We start from the raw sequence: 19,597 nt of genomic DNA, 5'->3' as shown, positions 1-19,597 counted from the left end.
AATGAAGTTAGTGGAATATCTTACACATAACACCACAATTACAATGGAGTTCCAAACTTCCAATACATAAGTCAAAAAAATCGGCCATTGTTAATCTAAAGGATACGTTATAGTAAAGGACCGTTCTGGATGCACTAAAACTAAATAGGGGGAATACCAATAGCTCGGTGACTTTCTTAGGTTTCAAGAGTTGTAGAATGACACGTTAAAACTTAGCGGTTTATAAATCTCGAAACTCGAAGGCTAGATATAGGCTGGACAAGGAGTTAATCATTTCTTAATACGAAGATACTTAAGTTTCACTAAACTTTTAACCAACAGATAACTAGTCGAGCTATTGCTTTTAACTGCAATGCCGCTGGGATGCTTCAGCCAAGCTAACACATCGCTAAACTATTGAATTGAGCCAAGTTATTTACCCATGACTTTCCAACTTTCTAAAGTTGGGTGGTTGAAAATTATAAATTACGCTAGGCCAAACTTTTAAGTGCTCTCTTATCTAACCTATGTGCAACTATTTGGTAAATACTAATTTTAATATAAATTAATCAAAAATATCATTATTTAGTTATAACAAACAATTAGAGAAATGATTCTTTGTTAATCCTTCTCACTTCTATATTTTGGACGTAGAAAACTTTCAAAGAGAGATAAGATAAACAGCAAAATGGTCAATTAATAGCTCTAATGTAAATATTACCAAAATGAATGATTGCAATTAGAATATTCGAATATAACAGCAAGGGGATTAATCTTAGTGCGAGGCTAATCAAAGGCTGCCAAGTATCGCAAAAGTAAGAAATTCCTGCAACTGGGTTGTAAAAGATCTTAAATGATTTGATGACATAATTATCTCTAAAGAATTAATGCATCCCATGCATATGAATATATATATATATATATATATATATATCAAGACTACGTCTCTCACGTTTATTAAGATAAGATAAGTTGCAAAGGAAAAATAAATAAATAAATAGAAAAAGATTGGTTGAAGTCGACCCCAACAAGACGTAATAATTGAATAGGTCTAATCTAGATATTATGAATGAATAAGTAAGCAAACAGTAGTCTAAATTCAATGTGCTTTCACTCACACATTATATATTTATTGATAACATCTTGAGTATATCTACGTTAGGGTACGTTACTGTATAGTTACATATAATAATTATATGGACGTAAGCATGAGTATATCAAGATAAGATTGGGACGTAAGGGAAAACATAATATTCATCCCGTATTCATCTTATATCTTCTTCTTATCTCGGCTTACTTTAAGATTTGGTGCAAATTTACATATATATATATATATATATATATATATATATATAATATTAATGCTAATAAAACATTAGTTTAGGATGGAAAATCTATTAGTTGTAATTTGGTTGGAGCACATAAGGTTAAGTAAATTCGAGTTAAACCACGAGAGAGTAATTTATAATTTGCCCGAAAACACTATTATGGTTATATCCTGCAAGGTTTTAATGGAGATAAAGCAAGCTTCTCTTGCAGTGATCTACTATTGTTAATGTCTCAAGCAACTATATATGCACAGGAAAAGGTTAGCATCATTAGATGAACATGGCAAAAGCCACCCATGAACTTGAGACCATGAGATCTGCCGTGCTGCGTGCATTATGATGCTGGCAGACTGTAATTGTCAAAAGTATTCATAAGTAGCAAAATTGGACATTCAAATTACAATTGACCTCATGAGGTGCGGTTTGGTTTGATTCTGACTTCAAATTTAAATACTTATTTCTCATACAGTTCAAATCAAATTATAATTCTTAGTCGGTTGTTGTTGACTGAGACATAACACCGCTGGTTAGCTCCATAGAAATATAGTTTGATTTAAAGATAATAAGAATAGTTTGATTATTTTGTAAGTTTTTCATAGCAAAAATATTGGCACGATTAATTTTGGATGAAAAATTTAACTATTTTAATTTAGTCTAAATTATGAGAGGTTGTGTGCTTAAATATGAAATACAAGGAGGTATATATATATATATGTGTGTGTGTGTGTGTAAGGAGAGAGAGAGAGAGAGAGTTGCAACAAACTGCTATAACAAACTACTGACTAGCCTTGAACAGTATAGCATGCTATTCACATGAAATCTGAAGATGCCCTTTAAAACAAAAGAATTCTAGCACTATAAAGAAGAGCAGCAGTTCAATATTTTGATGAGAGAGGTCATTCCAGCTCTTTCCATTTCTTTTTTCTTTTTTTTCCTTTCATTCCAGCAGGCAGCAGTTCAATTCCTCCAATATGAACCTCTCAACTTCGCCATGATCTGCCTGCTGAGAGGAGGAGCTTGAACATGAGAGCCAGAGAAGATCAAATGCATCCTGGTTGGTATACCAAATTTTACTGGCTTGCAATTTGATTTCCTCTGGTATCTCATCTTCAACAATCTCTACAAACACTAGAAGCAATGTTCTCAAACTTTTGAGTCAAGTAAATGCTGGTATGGTCTCATTTCTATTTTGATCTGTTACTCTTTTTTTATCCTTATCGTTCATTACAAAAGCTCATTACCTTTTTTTTGTTTTCATTTTTAATAGCAACGGCTAATAGAGATAATCACCATCTTCAACTTTTGATCTACACCCAGATAAAGGCAAGTATTTAACCAGCTAATAGCATAAGCACATCTCATTGACCTGAAGTAGAACAGAATCACTTATTGATCTAAGATGATATAATAATACTCTTAGAACTTGTTATTTATAGCAAGAGCAGCGGCACTTGCAAGTTGCGAGTACTCAAAGCTTGTGGATGGTTACATGATATGTAGCTAAGGGCAGATTTATATTCAAGCACCACCTAGTATGAAGGAAATTAAGAAGATCAAATTCAAACTGAATTCTTGTACATTTTCATCAACTCAATCAAGTGAATCCTTGTACGCCCGAAAGGGAAAACAAATGTGAAAGGTGAAGACTAGGTTTTGAAGTAGCTCTTAAGGGCAGTTTCCTCTTCTCTACAATTATCATAAGGTGAGGGTAGTTCAACAACAACCGATGTGCAAAATAACAAAAAGAAGGAAGTAAAAAGAAACTACGATGTTTGCTTCTCATTGGCGGCCTCTTCAAATGTTTCTCCAGCCACAAGCTCGGGGACATCATCATCATCATCTTCCTGAGCAGCACCAGCAGCATCAGTTCCTGAATTTGGTGCCTGCTTTTGGAACTGTTCGGCAATCTTCCTCAGGTTGTCTAAGTTATCAGGACCTGAATAGAAAAAGAAAGGACCACCAGATAAAAAGAAATCGAAAAAGTGCTATCCCACAGCAACACTTCTAGTTTCAACTTAGTATAAACATAAAATCAAATATTATCTTTTCCCGTGAATAATCTAACAAATAGGACTGTCTGCACCATCCAATAATAATGAAGGCAAGCATTTATATACTAAACAGTGCAAGAACCTGAAACTACCTAAAACAAATGTTAAAACATGACCATATAAAAGAAAATTAAAAATCATAATAGCACTTCATGACAGAACTGCAATTACAAGAATCCTGCATTATTAGGTTACCAGTTACTGATATTCTCTATACATATACAAAAAAAAAGCAGGTTAACTGCCAGAATCAAGTAAATTGAATTAATGCTGGATGAGGATAACATACCCAATTGGTTGAAGATTGCAGGTAGAAGATCTTGAAGCCCTGTGACAATAAGATATAATACACAAATAAGTTGTATTCACTGAAAAGAAAAATGTAGGTGCAAAGAAACTATATGTCCCAATTGATTGGGGTCAGTGCATTTATAACATATAGGGCCTTAAACAACCACCGGAAACTTTCTGATACTTATTACTAGGTGTTCTTACTTCCTACTCTACCAGCTATCAGTCTGACCTTAGCAACAAAGCGAGAGAATATCAAACCAATGCCCCATATCTAAGTGGACAATCAGTTTCTTTTCTTTTCTTTCATCTTTTAACTAACATTTTTCACCCTTTTCCACATAAAATACATATTAAAACTACGACATACTTTTCGTCTGAGGAGATCCACTGACCACCCATGTATTGGCAGCTATTGATGCTTGCACTGTATAGAAAAACGTAAAACAATATTAGAAGTTGGACATGCTATATACTGAAGTTATGGACAGATACCATTCTGGGCTCAAAATGAAAACATGATTTGCTAGTTACCTTTGGGATTCGAAAATTGGATAACTACATCATCTTTAAAAATGTTGACTTCTTCTATGGCAGGTATAGAGTTCACTCCTATTCTCTTCAAAGTGCTCTGAAGTCTTTTGTCATCTGTAGTTGTGGTCTTGTGAATAGACTTCTTCTTCCTGGTACCAATGCATGAGTTGATTAGAATCATAAAAGCAACAAAAGTTTCAATTTTGTCAACAAATTTACAGTGCTGTAGTTAATAAAAGTCATTTAGAAAGGGTTCACATTTAAAACTTGGATATCAACGGACTAGAATTAATAATTGGCAATTATGCCATGGTGTCTGCCCTTTCTGCCTGAATTAATATGTGAATCAGAAACCAACAATAACCTACAGGCTACAGCCAAGAGCCAACTTAAGATATGTCAACCTTTTTACTAGGAAAAAGATAATACTTCATTAATCAGAACATCTGTTTACAGAGAGAGAGAGAGAGAGAGATTATACACTATTTTCTAGCACCAATAGACCCTTGTAAGTCAATCATCCATTCATCAGTATTTAAATAACCATATATCAAAAGTGACATCCTCAAGAAACTAATGGCGCATACTATCTGAAGGGCTTCTACCATAACCTTGGGCACAGATACAAAAATTAACAATTAACTCAAAGCTATCCTAAATGATATCTCTTGGAATTAAATTCTAAATAAAAACCTGCGCATGCTGCCCTTTCCGCCAGTGCGAACAGCACCTGCCATCTTCATGAGTTTTTCTCGATTCATCTGCATGGCAAGCAATCATGTTAGAGTACAATACAAACTTGTGAGCTTGCGACTATACTTCAAGGAATTAGAGAGGAACAAATCCTACTGAATAAGAAATTTGGCTTAGCAGCTTCTGTAAGACTGATGTGTTGAATAAGGTGGTTATGCAGTAACAAGAGCATTCAGAAAAAGAAACACTCTAAAAGATCATTGCACATCACATATATTCAGTAAAACTCCACTGATGGGTAAACTAACTTTGGATTGTTGCATTAGTATCCTATTCAATGACATACATCAAAGAAGTTTTTGTTTCTAGTTTCTATAGAACTTGAGATGGTAGTTTTTGTTTGTAGTTTCTATAGAACTTGTTTGTAGTTTCTATAAACTAGAAACTAACAGTCTGATAATGTTCAGCGAGATGGTACATTCTTTTGCCACTGATAAAACACAATTTACGCATGAAGCAAGTGTGAGTGACACTGCTCCCTTACTGAACACTACTTCAACATACTTGGGTCTTTGAGATTGCCCATAATATATATTCAATATTCAAATTTCTTGGCTGAATTCATATTAAAAAATGGATTTACTCCAGTAAATTTTAATATTTTGTTTCTATGAAAATTTCACCAGAAACCTTCTAATCCTAATGATTCTAGTAACGCATAAAACAAACGTCAACACGTCCATCCATCCAAATCCAAGTTACTTGGACGACCAAATCTTTTTCCTTTTATTCCGGTACACATCATTCGAATCTTTGGCTGGTAACCCCAACAAGATACGGAATCTTAAACCCCAGCACCAAAAGCTATCAACTTTGAATCGATAAGAATCACAATTCGCAGCGACTAATATCCCAATCATTACTCATCAGGAGAAATGTGCTCTAATATACAGTATTGCCTTCTTCTTCGCATAAGTGAACAATGGACAGCGAAGAAGCATTGAATTAAGAGGCACACCGACAACCAAACGATCCGATTACTTATCCCTACCGTTATTCTGAGAGTAAGAAGACTCACCGCGGCTTCGGCAGAGATAAACCCCCTTGTCCGACTGGAATAAAAATGGTGTTGGGGGGGGGGGGGGGGGGGATAAGAGTGGAGGATAAGAAGAGGCGGAGGGCAACGAGAGGAAGGGAGAAAGGAGATAGAAAGGAGATAGGACTCGGGAGACCAACAAAAAAGGATAAAAAGTTATTAGGGTAGATGAAGAGAATCTTAGCCGTCCGATCCATGAATATGGGTGTTCTAATCGTCGTTATTATAGGAATATGATTGGACCCAATCACGATTACTTTTGCTTTATTTATTTATTTATTTAAGTTTGCTTGATTTGAGCCAATCGTTGTATCTGGCACGGTCCTTAGACTTTGTGTTGTTTTAATGTACTCATATTTTTATTATTAATTAGAACAATAATAGGAGTCATTTAAGTCTCAGAGCACAAAATTTTGTTAAGGATAACTTTATTCGTATCATTTAAATATAAATTTAATATATTTATAACATTACTCGTATTTCATTATTATTATTATTTATTTAAATTGAATGATTCATTGAAATATGTTGATTGTAATAGAAATCTTAGCATACTTATTTTATATAAGATGTGACTGAAATATACATAAATGAGTATTTGATTGTAAAATATATATAATTTATGAATAATTATCTCTTATGTACGAACCAAATGGCTTTAAATACTGTTTTGGATTGAGTTGGGCAAATGTCAAGTCTATGTTCAAGTTCAATCCAAGCCCACTAAGTAGGAGTGCTCATGGGCCAAGTCACGACCTGGCCTATGAAAAGGTCGAAAGCCGTTCGAGCCAACCTTTTGCTCGTAGATCCATAAAGGGCGATGAGAGCCAACAGCAATAGAGGTGGCAATAAAGAAAACACTAAACACATCCTTAATTTAGATGATCGAGTTCAATATGAAATTTAGCCTAGATAGAACAGGCTACACATAGTGGGGACTTAATCCCCTCTATTGACAAGGGCTTTGTCTAAGCATGAGTGGTTATTTACAAGAAAATTAAATCTATGATCTTTGTCGAAGAATGATAGGGCTTCATAACTCAGCAAGAGTAGCAGCCTAGTCATCAAATTTTTAGAAGACATAAATGCAAAAGTCAAATTTAAAATTAAAAACATATAAGTCAGGATATGAAACGAAAATCCCTATAATTATAAAATCTCTTTATATCACGTGTAACACAAAAGAATAATCACCTTTAAATCTAAGGAAAAAGATTTATTAATCCATCTGCAAGAGAAAGGAATGGACGGTAGTCTCCTCTTCACTAGGGTGTCGAAATAGAGTAGCCTTTGGGACTAGACTCGAGCTGAATTGAGTCTAATCCATTTTCTAAACTCGACTTAAACTTTGTGTCGCTTAAAAGATATATATATATATATATAAGGCCTATTTAGGCTCAACTTGATGGGTTTGTTTTAAGGCTCGGTAGTTTAGATTTGATTCAGCTCAGCTTAAAAATATGCTAATTTTGAATTTAGATTTTATACGAGCTTGAACTAATTCGATTTTAGTTTGGCTTAAAAATATGATTAATTTAGATTTGAGCTTAGCTCAATTTAATTTGAGATGAGTCGAGCTTGAATAAAAAATTAAACTTAAAATTAAATTTCTAACTGAGCATAAGTTGAAGCCAACTTGCTCCAGATTTATTTATTAAATATAAAGGTTTCGACAAATTGTCCAATAAATATGAGGGTTAATTTTGTTTTACTCTCCTTTGGGTTTCACGTTTTTATTAAAAAAGAATCTTACACAGTATAAAAACGAGGGTTAATATTTTAAGAAGTATATATGCCCATTATTTATTTTTAATAGGTGAGAATGATACCAAGTGAAATATAATTAACCTCTAAAGTCTGATAAATAATGGCATCTTTGACCCATGGAGGAGTTTTTGACCAAAGTATTCAGATTTTATACATTTTTTTAATCAAAATAGATTACTACTTAAATTTATTATAAATTAAGATCTAACTTATTGTAATCCTAATAAAAATACTAAATTGATCGATATTTGTTTTTCACTATCGGTAGCTCAGTAACTTTGGTAACTCATCCGTGCATTGGCAGGCATACGTCCATATCAGTCTTACTATGTCTGTGGAAAATAAATACACGACAGTGCTGCACCACACTCTCGTCTAGCTATCTTACAGATCTTACACGGTTCCCCATGCATACGAATTAATGTAGATCGTGGAAGCATTTCCAAGATCCAACCTTATCCGAGCTAAATTTACTATAACCAATTTGAATTCTTGAAGACAAACGCCATGGCCATGCACCAACTCCTGTACTCCTCCAATCCTCTCTCTCTATATATACAACCCCAACACTAGCTCACTACTGCACCTTCCCAGCACCTACCATGGAGAAATCTCGTGCAACTATGGCTCCTGCCATCCTCCTCTTCTTGTTCCTTCTCGTGGCCTCAGGTAAATCAACTCCTCTTTCTTCATCTTCTTTCTTCTAACAAGTTTTTCTTTGTTTGACAATGGAGTAATAGTTTGGCTATTTTGCTTGTAAATGAAGAGATGGCAACGATGACGGTGGAGGCGAGGCATTGCGAGTCCCAGAGCCACAAGTTTAAGGGCGTGTGCTTGAGCGAGAACAACTGCGCCAATGTCTGCCACACCGAGGGATTCCCAGATGGGACTTGCAAGACTCAGGGGATACATCGCCGTTGCTTCTGCAGGAGGGTGTGCTAATTACGAATACGGCGTCTTTCTCTCTATTTCTCAGGAGCATTTCGTCGAACGGTCCGAGAGATGATCTAGTTCGTAGTTTGCTGCTTGGTTTAGTTGCGGTGTCTTCTGTGATCAATGTATGGAAGCTGCATCTATCTATCTGCCTACGTGGCTCGAATAAATGTTTGCTAGATTTGTTGCTTATGTTCCATGGGATGTTGGATTTAATAAATAGTTACACAATTAAGATGCTGAAAGTTGGAGAGATTATTTAAATTACGCCCTTTGGTTCTGCCTAAAATTACATTACTGGACTTCTATTTGTGTAACTTTGAATTTAGACTAATATAAAATTATTAACTTTTCTATTTAAACTTGATAAATTATAAATTAGCATTAATAATCTTATTGTTAGTATATATAAATCTTCTATCTATATTTTTAAGATAATTAAAATTAGAATATGGTAAGTAAATTTAATAGAAACAGATGAAAAATTATGATATAATTTTAATATTTATTATGGTAGGAAAACTTTCTCTAAATTTATGTTTTTGTTTGGCTTGAATCTATCTTACTCTCTCTCTCTCTCTATATTATTTTTTATAAATACTGTATTAATTGATACAGTGTCTAAACCGAAAATTATTATTTAGTTTAATGTATCAAATCTAAAAAACTGGTTAGATTTATATATAGTTTTTTAGTACTTATTTGTTCTAAGTGGACATCAAAAGACAAGCATTTAACCTAACTTTGACTCATCTCTTTTTTCTCATTTCAACTAAAATTTGATTTTCTTTTAGTTGAGAATATAGTTGCAATTTTTTAGTTTTAAGAAATGCAATCAAATACTTATAAATATATTTTTAAAATAGTATTATAAAATATAACAAACGAAATACTTATTTACCAAATACATTATTATAAAATATAATAAATTCATGTGTTTAATAAATACAGTATTATAAGGTACAATCAACCAGAAACATATACTTCTTAATACAAAAAACTAAAAAACCCCTAAATTGCAATCTTCTAATCAGATCACTCTCACAGAATCAGAATTATAGTCTGATTTGATAACATATGGTAGGGATAATTTTATCGTTTGCACATTTTAATTTAAATGAAAAATCTAATTATTATAATTTGATTTGAATTACATAAATTTCCGTTCTTATGTTAAATTATAATCAGACCAAATAATAGGAGCGTAAAATTTGCTTTTATATATGAACTACATAACACAGAGAACAAAAAGATGAAGCGTAAAATTTTCGATTAAAATGAAGTATGTATATATATATATATATATATATATATATTAAAGTCTGATACATAAAACAAAGGGGGAGATAGAGCGATACTTATTTGATGGGACACTTGCCATATTCCGTATTTCTTTTCGCCCTCGTTTCATCTCTTAATAGACGAAGAAGACTTCTAATAATTAAGGAGAAGCTTTGAACGGGAAGAGACTACCTAGCAGTGAGAGCAAGCTTCTATTGAAGGTCTTTAATTTAAGGGGATCGTGACAAACAAGAAAGAATAAGAATCAAAGAGATCGATGCTTGCTGACTGCTCACTTTAACGATAGGCAAAGATTCATTCTTGCTCCTGCTCCTGCTCCTTTTTCTTAGCTCTGGGGACGGAGGTCTTTGGTAGGTAATAAATAGCACACGCACAAGCACTTGACTGAATAGGGCCCGCGCTACTACTGCTCCTCCTCTTGTGAGTAGTACGAGGATTCTTTGACACAAGCCCTATACTTTGTTGTATTAAGCGGAACTATAGATCAAGTAATACATCCAGCTCGAGAGCACTAAGAACATCCCTAGAAGTTTTACCGGTATAGTGAGTCTTGACTCAGCCTACGCCTCCGTTTGCATTCCAGCAGTCTGAGGCATAATCCTATGAATTTTTAAAGGCTCGAGAAATAGCAAAGAGAGATATTTAAGATAAAAGAAAATATTAGATCCATCCCACTATCCCTATGTCTACACCCCCTCTCCCTTACTCCTTGGCATAGCTAGGGATCACAGTGTATAGAAGGAGTTTTATCTTATTAAACTTTGGGCCGACCACCACCTCTGGCTAGAGATGAGTAAAGAAGAGTGAGAAAAATATATGTGAGTCCAGGCCTCGCACCCCAGCAGTGACCAAAGAGGTTTATCCCTCGAGTCAGCATGAGAAAAGAATAGGCTCGGAGCAGAGCAAACGCCGCCCCTTCTCTCTCCTGGCCGGAAGGGGGAGACTCGACGACAGGCTACGCGCCCGCGAGATAGAAGAACAAGAAATAACCATAGCGGAACAAGAGATTAAGTCATCTCTGTTACTCTTTGCATTGGTACTTTTATTAAAAAGAAAATGTAATAAAACACTTGCACCAAAAATGGAGCTTAACTGTAAACGTCACTATACACAAGATCCTCTCCATATGTGTCTTTCTGTGAGACAGTGACAGCCAATAACAAGCTGCCAAAAACTAGGATTATAAGATCTACCGACCAAAGTTGGACCAATAAAAAAAGCCTCAAGAAAGAACTTCAAATCACTCGCACTGGCACAATTAGGCATGCTTCCAAGTTCCAATTTCTCTCAAACTACATTCAGAGCCTGTGAACTCTATGGTCATCCTACCAAAACGAGTACAAGAAATATTATAGGTTTATGCTACTTGTCCTCCGAGTGTACGAAATTGCTCAACCACCCGCCCTCCACTTGTTCGATAAAATTTCTCAGAGTCTCAGAGACAGAATCAATCACAGCACATCTATACAAATTAACATTAAGTCGCCATTTATAAGCACCTAGATTAATCTATATTTATCCCATATGTCTCTGTAATCACACCAAACAAAGCCATTAGTACCTCGGAGCATATCTGAAGATCTGGTCACTACCAAAAGAAAAGATAAAGTAGAATCTTCTCATCTCTCATCTCGCCCAGTTGTTGGCATCCACTTGACTTCCTTTCAGACATTAGGTAATGCACTTTAGTTCAGTTCTAGATGGGCGCATGTGATAGATAAGGTGTCGACATTCGGTTGCAGCCGAAATTGACTTTTGTGCGTCTACATCTTCACATGATTTACTTTTAGTCTTTGCAGAATTTTATTTTAGCAGACTTGATTTTTGAAGCTGAACATGGACTGTCCAAAAAGTAACAACAACAAGGTGAGATTTACTTCATATTACTGTTGAAACTGATGCTGAGGATATATTAACCGTTCTCAATGGTAGTGAGAGATGTGAGTGAGTCTATTAAATTTAGACATTTTGACTTGGGTTGACCCCAAATAATATTTCGTAACTTTTGGCTAACTTTTCAACAACAAAGAAACGTGCCATATATGCTGGAAGTACTACTAACAGTATAAAGGAAGGCCACTCTCATTTGTGAAATAAGCCGAATGAAGTATAGTTTTCTTAACCCATGCTAAGTTTATAAATTAAACCTCTCCAGTCTCCACCCATGAAGAACTTGGCTCTAAATTCACACTCTTGTTTACGTACTGTAACTTATTCGCACCAATGCCGGCGTCGAGTAGCTTGTCCGACCCACCCTTGGTAAGGAGCTACCGAGCATTGCTTACACCACTGAGCTCCCATGAGCGAGGTGGCGAAGTGCCACAAGAATGTGAGCTTCCATTGATAGACTTAAGCCATCTAAGCAGTGGCAGTGCGGAGGAGAGGGAGGCATGTGTGGAGGAGATAGCCAAGGCTTCATCTGAGTGGGGATTCTTCCAAGTGGTGAACCATGGGATTAGCCTTCAGCTCTTGGAGGAGATGAGGAGAGAGCAAGTGAAACTCTTTGGCTTGCCATTTGAGAGGAAAGTTAGCTCCAAGCTCTTGAATGACTCCTACAGTTGGGGCACTGCGACGGCAATGGCGGCGAAGAACTTCTCGTGGTCGGAGGCGTTTCATGTCCCTCTCGCAAAGATTTCTGATGAGGAATGTAGCTACGAAGAATTCACTTATCTGAGGTATACTACTTTGCTTGACCTCTTAAACTATAGCTATTAAATTATTAGTCTTTCTACTTAACTTCAACTCTTTTTATCTCTTTTAAAATAAGAGTAATTAACGAGACAACTAACGAAAAAGATATATTTTAGAGATATTCATCAGTCAAGGAGCTAGGTTAAATATGTCAAAAGTTCGAGAGGTCGATATCGCTCATTTGAATTCAAGCATCAAATATTCAACTGAACTTTTTCTAGCTGTCACCAGGGACGTGATGGAGAAGCTTGCGGTGGCAATGTCTAAGGTTGCCCGGAAACTAGCAGAGGTGCTAGCCAAGAACTTGGGTTTCTCCGGCCATAGCTTCCCGGAGAACTGCAACGAGAAGACATGCTTCCTTCGGCTCAATCACTACCCTCCGTGTCAACTCTCGCCGCAAACCTTCGGCCTTGTACCGCACACCGACAGCGACTTCCTCACCGTCCTGCATCAGGATCAGGTTGGGGGACTGCAACTGATGAAGGACTCCAGATGGGTATCAGTCAAGCCCAATCCTGATGCTCTTATTGTCAACATAGGAGACCTCTTTCAGGTAAAAAAAAAAAGAATAATAAACAAAGTAGAAGATTTTATAGCAATGACATTTGATATGCAAGCGTTGGATCGAACCTTTGCACAGGCATGGAGCAACGGCATTTACAAGAGCGCGGAGCACAAGGTGATGGCAAATGCGAAGAAGGAGAGGTACTCGATTGCCTATTTCCTCTGCCCATCGTATGACTCCACCATTGGGAGTTGGAAGAAGCCATCTCTGTACAAGACCTTCACCTTTGGGGAATTCAGGAAGCAAGTGCAGGACGATGTGAAGAAAACTGGACAGAAGATAGGCCTCCCAAGATTTCTTCTATAGAGAAAGGAAAATCTCGTATATTTTTTTAAAAAATATCATGCCATATACTGAAATAAAATTTTAGAATTCGAAAAATAGAATAGACTCTCTTATTTAAAACTCTTTATTCTATATTTTGGTTGGCATAATATCTTGAGATAACTCTACGAAATGGCTAATTTGCTCTTGGTATATAGAATTCTTTTTTTTACCTGTTTCTCTTTCTCCAAAAAAAATAAAGAGTATTAACTATCTATTTATATTAAATTAGAGAAAAGCTAATAAAATTAATTGGATTATTTCTATCCGTTATTTCAAATATCACGTTCAAACACTATCTCATCTCATCGTTTCATTCCAACACGAATCCTTTTCTTTTTGCAATCAAACACTAAATTAAAATTGGGATAAAGCAAAAAGATTATTTCAAAATAAATCATCATTTTATCCCAATTCTAATTCTGCCTTACTCTACAACCAAAACAGGGAGTGAAAGAAACAAGAGCTGTATATTTGCTATTTATCTCTCTCTCTCTCTCTCTCTCTCTCTATTCTATGTATATAATACCTATATGAAAATTTTAATGAGCAATTTACGGTTTGCACCTTGTGGTTTAGCTAGATTTCAACTTACTACTATGTACTTTAAATTTAGTACTAAAACTTTTATCCAAAATTTTAGAATTAACTTCGGCTATTAGCCCTAGAATCTCACTACATAGACAAGTTGCTAAATGACAAAATAATCCCTATCCTTTTCAAATTAATCAAACCGTATATTTTTAGAGTAAGAAAGTCTTTTTTACATTCTCATTAACTGCTAATTAATAGTTGCTACCAAGATTAATAGATAGTGTAACATACCAAATGCCATCCATCAGAGAAAGGCTTAATTATATTTATACCCTGAATTATTATCAATTTTTTATACATTTCTTAAACATATATTTTTTTTTTACCACTTAGATGTTCTAACCTAAAGAAAATTCTTATATAATAAAATATTTAATCATGCATAAAAGAAAAGTAGGAAAAGACTAGACATTCATATTGACTTGCTAGAAATGGTGAGGAGATGGAACAATAGAGTATAGCAACAGGTATAGGAACAATGACAGTTTAGAGTAACATGAACGCACGACGGACGCGTTCAAGCATGTCAGCATGTGGCATCGTTCACGTTGACCAACCCGACTTTTTATTAATTCTTTCATTGCTCTTCCTGCCGACTTCTTTTATTACTTCCAGAACCTTCACTGACCTCCAAGTGAATTGAAGTTCAAAGAAAATTTTTATATAAAACCCTACGCATATCTAACATTTCGATTTAAATCAGGCTTAATCACACTTAGCCACCGTGTTCGTTGACCCTCTTTTACTGTGCAAATGTATAAAAAATCTTTAAATTTTTAAAAAAATATAATTAAATTAATCTGTTAGCTTCCCGTGAGTTTGACTCAGTATCATTTTGACTATTTTACTATAAAAAGTATAAATATATAAATACTAAGTTATTTTTAAATAGACTAAATTGTTGTTGCAAAATGAATTAGAAAAAGAAGTAAAAAAGATATTGTCATCTTTTTTCACAAGCTCTAAATTATTTTCATCATATTTCTCAATCTTATATTTTCCTACATGGCTTCTAAGAGCAGTAGCAACACCAAATTGGTTTCACTTGAAGATGTGTTTTGCAATTATAGATTAGAGTTGATGTTAGGATTTCCAAACAATATTATCTAAGGATAAATAGATAATTTAATTTTTTATAAATAAAACCTAATATTTTCTCTAACTACGGAAAAATACAAAGATAAAATATAATAAAGCCTAATAAATATACACTCGAAAGGGACCCCCTTCAGCTAATTTTATGGAAAGACAGGGTTCTCTTACAAAGAGCGAGAAAAAAAGAAGGTGTTATATGCAAACATATCTCTTAAATTCAAATCCTTCGTCTGGGTAATTTTCGGTAACCAACTCGACTCTCTCGCGCCGCTCCTCTTTATTCCTTCAGTTTGATTCCCTCGAGAGGACGGTGACTCATCTCTCCTCTCGTCTCCTCCCAGGTCGTTTTCGGGATCCGATTCGATGCCGATTTCGCCTTTTCCTGTCGTTGTGAACCCTAAATCGATCGGATCTATTCCTCCGCTCGTGGTGTTCCTCGAGCTCGCGAGATGGCGGAGGACGCCGGTGGTACGTCGGCCCCGGAGAAGAAGCGGAGGAGAGGGATCTTGTCGCGGATATGGAGGTCTTTGTTGGGAGGTAGCAGTGAGGATTACGAGAAGCGGCTGCAGTATCTGTCGAAAGAGGAGGCCTCGGTCCATGCGAGGATGAAGTGGAGGGCGAATACCTTGAGGAGGATTATTAGGAATCTCATCGTTCTATTCGTGATGGCGGAGGTGCGTTTCTTGCCGATATATATATATATATATTTTAATCTGCGGTCGGGATTATGGAGTAATTTTTTAGGCGATTTAATCATCTATTGACATCTTTAAATATAGCTTGTAAAGTTTGTGAAATTATATTGTCTTTGTGAACTTCTTCATGGAGAGTAACCGTGTGGCGAGTTCAAATGTATTTATAAGAAAATTTATCAAATTTGAAGCTGGTCAATGATCTTTAGGATACCTACTGTTTTTCCTTGTGAGCTTCTCTCTTATCTTATGCTCTTTGTTCATTTATGAACTCGTACTTAACCATTTATAGATTTATCTTCTTTTATTTTTTCCATTCCTGAAAATTCATGCTAGAGCTCAGTTGCAGTCCTTGAGGATTTTCTTGATTTAGTTCAAACTAGGAAGAAGCACAAAACCGTTGTAGGTGTTGATTTTTTTTTTATACATTTGACTTTTTAGGTTTTTAGCTAATCATCAACTTAAACTTAATCTCGGCAATTCGAAATTTTAGACAAATGAGGAGCTGCATTTGCATCTGATGCTTGCCCCCTGGTGCCGGGGCCCAAAAGCATCAGAGGCAATTGCATCTCCACAGGCTAGCAGATGCAACAAATGCTAGCGGCTATTTAGTATGGACTGAAAGAAGACAAGGGAAACGGTGCAGGGAAGATAAGGAATCTGAAAAGTGAATAAAGAAGAAAGGAAACTTACTGTAGCTTCTAAGCTGTTGGTTGTTCCCGGCTGTAATAACTAGGCTTTTTGGGATGAGGGTTTCCTTTATTGAAAGTTATCATTTTCTCTCTAGTGAGGCTCTTTGCATGTAGAGAGGAAATATGGAGAGTTGCTTCTGGAAAAATATGGGCCTAAACTATGACTGAGAGGGTGGGGAGCCATACCTAACAACCATCTTTATAGATTTTTTTAGCAAGTCCCTCTTTAGTTTTCCTCTTTTTATAATTGCTAGCCGTGAGCCCCTGATGCACCTTCTCTGCTTCGAAATGCTCATATGGCATGGTGAAGGCTACGTGATAATGATGAATTTTCATTTTAGTGAACTTAGGAAGCTAAATTTTGGCCATTCTTCTGGAAATGAATATGCTGACCATTTTTGGCTTGCAAAACATTTCATTCTATTATCTTGCTTCTAGGATTGGAGACACTGTATTTTATGTATACATATAATAGACATCTGGGTCCTTATAGAAGCATCTATCAAATATTTAGCTTTGATCTGGTACTAGCATTTGGAGCATAGATTGATAAGCTATCAGAATATGAAATTTAATTAGTTTTGACAGCTTTTGTTCTGTATCATGCCTAGTTATTTGTAATGAATTCAAATACGTTGAAATAGGCTTGCTAAAATTCCTGCCTGTTTTTGCTTGTTTGTAGATTCTCGTATGACTGCTTTTTTACTGAGAATTTTTGGTGGTATTTATGTTTATGCAAATAGATACCTCTTGACTTTGAAAACACATACTTGGTTCTTATGGCTCTTGATTTTCACTAGGCGGTAGCAGTTGTCTATGCTATCATGACTACAAGATCATTGGATCTGAGCTGGCAGATGAGGACAGTTAGAGTTTTGTCTATGTTCATATTACCACCTTTATCTTATGTTATCTATTCAACACTGATGACCTTCACAAGGATGTGTAAATATCTCAAACTCTACAAGTCTACATTCAAATAATTTAATTGTTGCTGGCGTCATGATACAAGGAACTCATACGTGATTTGTATGATAGACTGATAATATCAACTTATAGTTGATTGGATCATTTGGACTTCTATATGTAGTCGAGCGCAAGGACCAGAAGACACTTGAAAGGTTGCGAGCGGAGAGAAAAGCCAAGATTGATGAGCTTAAAGAGAGAACGAATTATTACACTACACAGCAGCTTATTCAAGTAAGCAGTTAATAAGTGAATGGATATCCTGAGATCCTTGTGTCCTCGCATCGAACTGCCCCTTTCTGTTCTCTAGTTAGTCTTTGCTTTGTTCAATTGTATTCTTATTTGGCTTACCTCTGGTTCAGAAATATGACCTTGATCCAGTTGCAAAAGCTGCAGCAACTGCTGTTCTAGCGTCTAAATTAGGGGCTGATTCTGGCTTGAAAGTTTATGTTGGAGATGAAACCAGTAGCAATACAACAGTGGTGAAAAGCAATGATACTCAGATGGGGCAGTCAAATGGGTTGAGAAATAGGAGACAAGCTCACACAATAAGCAGCAGCACTGTGAGCACCGCAGTTCCTCAGATCGCCAATGCATCATCCAATGAATCAATGGGTGATGGCCAAGAAGCTGCTGGCCCAAATCATGAGGGAGTTGAGCATTATAGAGGCTCAGTCACTAATAATGGATGGATTGCCCGTGTAGCTGCCTTGCTTGTCGGTGAGGATCCATCGCAGTGCTACGCACTCATATGTGGCGCTTGCCACATGCATAATGGTGTGTCAAATTGTTCTGATGCTTTGTCATTAATTACTAAACCATTTGCAGTAGCATTTCATTCGATAATTGAATATTTGCAGGGCTCGCCAAGAAAGAAGATTTTCCATACATAACGTATTACTGTCCTCATTGTCATGTGCTGAACACATCAAAGCCATCTGGAGAGCGAGACTCAGGTGTCAGCTCTGGCAAGGCAATTCCACTTGCTCTAGTCGACGAAAATTATCCTTCAGATGCTGTAACAGAGAATGAAGTGAGCAGCGCTTCTGTCCAAGAGTTGGGCCAGAGAGATGAAAAACTCGACAAGCCGGCTAGTTGAGGCTGACAGCACTTCCAACTTTTTCCTTCTTGCGTTCTCATTCTCTACGAAAATAATGGAAAGAGCTTCGATATTGTATTGTTGTAAATTTTTTACTTTTAACTAGATATTTATCTACCAGCAGACAGTTTAAGCTATACTTGATGTCACAGGTAGTTCTGAGCTTCCGTTATGTGAGTTGAAGAAAAATGATTATGTGAATCAACAGTCACTATGAACAATGTAATGTGGCAGGAAAAGTTGAACAGGAATTAAACTCAATAAATTCTTTCTAGCAAAGATGGAAGTCTGGTATCAAATTAAGTCGCATGGTCTACTTCTCTCTTGCCTTCATATTATTGTATGAGCTCTACAGTCAATGGCACAGCCAATAAAAGCTCCACCTCCCCCATATTGTAAGGACTCACTTTCCACTCTTTTGAAACATGAGAGGAGAAACTTCATCTGCTGTTAAGGTATGGACTTTTATGTATGGTAATGATTGGTTTTGTCTTTTAAAGTATTTATGCTGTGCATGCATACATTACCATGCGTGGTAATGTGAGGGATTAGACTAATCAAATGAACTAGATCTCAAAAGGACAGCACTTGGACAAATCTACATCTATATCTTATGTAGCAAAAATTTCAGCTAGGTTATTAGTTGACTCTTGAACATAGTAAATGCTACAGATTTACTGAAACTTCACACATGAACTTCACACATTCTGACCAAGTGATTGGCCACATGGTTCTCCTCACTCATACATGGCAATAGAAAGTGAACATGGAGTGATGTTAATCAACTACACACAAAAAAGAAGAGTCAGAAATTCTAATAAAAAAATTCTGAGATTGAGAATGATGAACCAGAAGCTCACCACTTTGCACGACCAATATTTCCATCTTATTGATTATCTTATCTT

General features: G+C 35.9%; 4 protein-coding genes and 1 long non-coding RNA gene across 5 annotated transcripts; 4 read left to right on the top strand and 1 right to left on the bottom strand.

Moving 5' to 3' along the window:
• Nucleotides 1–2,233: 2,233 nt before the first annotated feature.
• On the top strand, nucleotides 2,234–2,872 carry LOC140767902 (uncharacterized). The gene is made up of 3 exons (XR_012105637.1): nucleotides 2,234–2,477; nucleotides 2,575–2,630; nucleotides 2,744–2,872. It is a non-coding gene; the product is annotated as an uncharacterized lncRNA (long non-coding RNA).
• Nucleotides 2,843–6,019, bottom strand: LOC140767901 (nascent polypeptide-associated complex subunit beta-like). The gene is made up of 6 exons (XM_073107986.1): nucleotides 5,955–6,019; nucleotides 4,877–4,944; nucleotides 4,184–4,332; nucleotides 4,020–4,076; nucleotides 3,648–3,686; nucleotides 2,843–3,243 (listed from the first exon to the last, which is right to left on the bottom strand). Exons 2-6 carry the CDS (start codon nucleotides 4,942–4,944, stop codon nucleotides 3,071–3,073), a joined length of 486 nt encoding a protein of 161 aa, XP_072964087.1. The 5' UTR covers nucleotides 5,955–6,019; the 3' UTR covers nucleotides 2,843–3,070.
• A 2,215-nt stretch (nucleotides 6,020–8,234) lies between these two features.
• LOC140767404 (defensin-like protein CAL1) lies at nucleotides 8,235–8,864 on the top strand. The gene is made up of 2 exons (XM_073107292.1): nucleotides 8,235–8,408; nucleotides 8,506–8,864. Exons 1-2 carry the CDS (start codon nucleotides 8,342–8,344, stop codon nucleotides 8,679–8,681), a joined length of 243 nt encoding a protein of 80 aa, XP_072963393.1. The 5' UTR covers nucleotides 8,235–8,341; the 3' UTR covers nucleotides 8,682–8,864.
• A 3,223-nt stretch (nucleotides 8,865–12,087) lies between these two features.
• On the top strand, nucleotides 12,088–13,572 carry LOC140767527 (gibberellin 2-beta-dioxygenase 6-like). Its single transcript, XM_073107469.1, has 3 exons — nucleotides 12,088–12,649; nucleotides 12,897–13,218; nucleotides 13,306–13,572. The coding sequence occupies exons 1-3, from the start codon at nucleotides 12,198–12,200 to the stop codon at nucleotides 13,534–13,536; spliced, it is 1,005 nt and encodes a 334-aa protein (XP_072963570.1). The 5' UTR covers nucleotides 12,088–12,197; the 3' UTR covers nucleotides 13,537–13,572.
• A 1,919-nt stretch (nucleotides 13,573–15,491) lies between these two features.
• LOC140767213 (uncharacterized protein At2g24330-like) lies at nucleotides 15,492–18,968 on the top strand. The gene is made up of 5 exons (XM_073107049.1): nucleotides 15,492–15,917; nucleotides 17,428–17,572; nucleotides 17,718–17,827; nucleotides 17,956–18,370; nucleotides 18,454–18,968. Exons 1-5 carry the CDS (start codon nucleotides 15,693–15,695, stop codon nucleotides 18,690–18,692), a joined length of 1,134 nt encoding a protein of 377 aa, XP_072963150.1. The 5' UTR covers nucleotides 15,492–15,692; the 3' UTR covers nucleotides 18,693–18,968.
• The last annotated feature ends 629 nt before the right edge of the window (nucleotides 18,969–19,597 follow it).

This window comes from Typha angustifolia, chromosome 9, assembly GCF_048772165.1.
Source record: "Typha angustifolia cultivar Huaian chromosome 9, ASM4877216v1, whole genome shotgun sequence".
Lineage (NCBI taxonomy): Eukaryota > Viridiplantae > Streptophyta > Magnoliopsida > Poales > Typhaceae > Typha > Typha angustifolia.
Note: the sequence above shows the minus strand (reverse complement) of the source record. Positions and strands in the feature narration are given on the sequence as shown.

Coding starts and splice junctions, on each gene's coding strand:
- LOC140767213 (XM_073107049.1), top strand. CDS start 15,693: ATGGCGGAGGACGCCGGTGGTACGTCGGCCCCGGAGAAGAAGCGGAGG. Junction 17,573..17,717: donor GATGACCTTCACAAGGATGT/GTAAATATCTCA, acceptor TTCTATATGTAG/TCGAGCGCAAGGACCAGAAG. Junction 18,371..18,453: donor CGCTTGCCACATGCATAATG/GTGTGTCAAATT, acceptor GAATATTTGCAG/GGCTCGCCAAGAAAGAAGAT.
- LOC140767901 (XM_073107986.1), bottom strand. CDS start 4,944: ATGAATCGAGAAAAACTCATGAAGATGGCAGGTGCTGTTCGCACTGGC. Junction 4,333..4,876: donor GGAAAGGGCAGCATGCGCAG/GTTTTTATTTAG, acceptor CATTGGTACCAG/GAAGAAGAAGTCTATTCACA. Junction 3,244..3,647: donor TGCAATCTTCAACCAATTGG/GTATGTTATCCT, acceptor TTTTCTATTCAG/GTCCTGATAACTTAGACAAC.
- LOC140767404 (XM_073107292.1), top strand. CDS start 8,342: ATGGAGAAATCTCGTGCAACTATGGCTCCTGCCATCCTCCTCTTCTTG. Junction 8,409..8,505: donor GTTCCTTCTCGTGGCCTCAG/GTAAATCAACTC, acceptor TTGTAAATGAAG/AGATGGCAACGATGACGGTG.
- LOC140767527 (XM_073107469.1), top strand. CDS start 12,198: ATGCCGGCGTCGAGTAGCTTGTCCGACCCACCCTTGGTAAGGAGCTAC. Junction 12,650..12,896: donor GAAGAATTCACTTATCTGAG/GTATACTACTTT, acceptor AGCTGTCACCAG/GGACGTGATGGAGAAGCTTG. Junction 13,219..13,305: donor ACATAGGAGACCTCTTTCAG/GTAAAAAAAAAA, acceptor ACCTTTGCACAG/GCATGGAGCAACGGCATTTA.